Source organism: Rhincodon typus, unplaced genomic scaffold (genome assembly GCF_021869965.1).
Source record: "Rhincodon typus isolate 14 unplaced genomic scaffold, sRhiTyp1.1 hic_rhity00000083, whole genome shotgun sequence".
Taxonomy (NCBI): domain Eukaryota; kingdom Metazoa; phylum Chordata; class Chondrichthyes; order Orectolobiformes; family Rhincodontidae; genus Rhincodon; species Rhincodon typus.
Window position 1 is genome coordinate 72,562 of NW_025965721.1, and position 1,931 is coordinate 74,492.

Sequence of the window (1,931 nt, forward strand, 5' to 3'; positions counted from 1 at the left end):
CGACGGAGGGAGCAACGCCGAGGGGAGGGAGGGAGGGAAGGAGTCAGTGATGGAGGGAGCAACGCCGAGGGGAGGGAGGGGGTCGGTGTGAGCAGTCAGGGTGATGGGTGACCGTTAGACAGACACAGACACAGACACAGACACAGACAGACACTGCCCCCACCCCCGCCCTTACCCAGCTCCTTGTTGCCCCGAGTGCGGGTCCAGTTGGCCCCCGAATCTCCAGCTGTCTCAGATACAGAGGGTGGTCTCCAGCCGTGGATGAGCTGTGCCCGGAGCAAGGGAACGGCGCGGGCACGGAGCAGAGCCTCCAGGCAGTTGGGGTTACAGACCAGCCGCACCAGGATGCGGGAGCAGCGGGCACTGGGAGCTGGGGCCTGGCTCAGGTAGTCCAGGAAAACCCGCACCGAGTGCTCGGTCAGCAGGCTCGGAGCTGGATCCTCCGCCTGGGAAAACCGAGACAACAGCAATAGCACTGGCGTCTCTGGTAACCAGGCCTCGGCCTCCGAGCGGCTGCACGACGAGGCCTCCCCCGGCCGATCAGCCGCACCGCCCTCCGCCTCCTCCCGCTCCGGCGCCAGCCACGGGGGGATCTCCGACTCGCCACACGGTCCAGGCAGCAGCAACTCATCGGGACTCTCGATGTAACCCTCTGTCAGCAACCAGGAGCTTGGAGGGGTGGGGGGGGTGGGGGGCGGAGAGGGGGGAGAGGTAAGTAGGGAAGTAGGTTTGGAGTAAACGGAATAAACGCACATTAACGACACAGCAGATACATTCACATTGATGTGCAGCAGATGTTAGAAGTTACAGTCAGAGCTATACACAGTACGATCCCATTAAGTTAAACTCTCACAACCACCAATACCACCCGAGACCCCATTACACCTCACCGCTGTCAGCAGTTTCTACACAGGAGATCTGTTCCCACAGCCCAGGTTAACATTCACCCACTCATTGCATTGAGGGACAATGTGAGGGAGAGGGATTAACATCAGTAGGGATACAGTCAGTAACACAGGGCGCTGGGGGGGGGGGGGGGGGGGTGGATACTGAGAGACAGCGTGAGGGAGCGGAGACCCCACTGACCGTGCGCTGGCCCTTACCGGAGGCTGAGGAAGCTGGACGAGGCTTCGGCTGGTTGCTCCTCTCCCTGGATGGGCCTCTCGAGGGGGTAGTCGAAGGAGGCGGCTTCTCTCCCGTCCTGAGGGAGGGGGTGGGTGGCGAGAGCCCCGGGACGGACCCCGGAGAGCCTGAGGAGCTGTGCCAGCAGGACGGGCACCAGGCCGCGGGCGTGCAGGTAATCGATGGCGACCTGGTCGTAGAAGAAGGCCAGCAGCGCCCCCAGGACCCGAGGGTGACTGGCACGGTGCCCGGGCTCCTTCAGGAGGGAGACCAGCAGGTCCAGGCCCCCGTCCTCCCTGACCCGAGCCCTGTTCACCGCCTCCCGGCAGCACAGGCACAGCGCCCGGAGGTGAGCGGGCGCCGCGGGGGACGTGGGATCCGACCGCAGGGCCCCCAGCAGCAGGCCCACACCACCGGCCCCGCCGACGCTGGGCCGCACGAAGCCCTGGACGCACAGGTTGCCCAGGGTGGACAGTGCCCCCTCCCGCACCGCCCGCTGCTCGTGGCCCGCCAGGGAGGCCAGGCGCGGGATCCCCCCGTGGCGGGAGAGCTGCAGGGCACAGGGTGCGCCGCAGCAGCGGGTCAGCTCGGCCGCCGCCCTGCAGGCCGCCCCCAGCAAACCCGGCTCCTCTCGGGACATCACCGCCACCAGCGGGGGCACCAGGCCCTGGGCGGTCAGGGCACGGCGATGGCACGGGGTATCCGACAGGATCCTCAACGTCCGCAGCGCCGTTTGCAGGCAGTCTGCCTCCTCGGTCAGGGTCAGCAGGCCGATCAGGGGGGACACTGCACCTATAAAGGGTGGGGAG

At 66.3% G+C, this 1,931-nt stretch overlaps 1 protein-coding gene across 1 annotated transcript in view; it reads right to left on the minus strand.

Moving 5' to 3' along the window:
* armc5 (armadillo repeat containing 5) overlaps positions 1 to 1,927 on the minus strand; it is a gene marked incomplete at its 5' end in the record, with an annotated part of 3,871 nt that extends 1,944 nt beyond the window's left edge. Inside the window, 2 exons of the mRNA XM_048621178.1 lie at positions 164 to 669; positions 1,104 to 1,927. Of these exons, the coding sequence (XP_048477135.1) occupies positions 164 to 669; positions 1,104 to 1,927 (1,330 nt within the window). The remainder of the gene's footprint in view (positions 1 to 163; positions 670 to 1,103) is intronic.
* Positions 1,928 to 1,931: the final 4 nt, after the last annotated feature.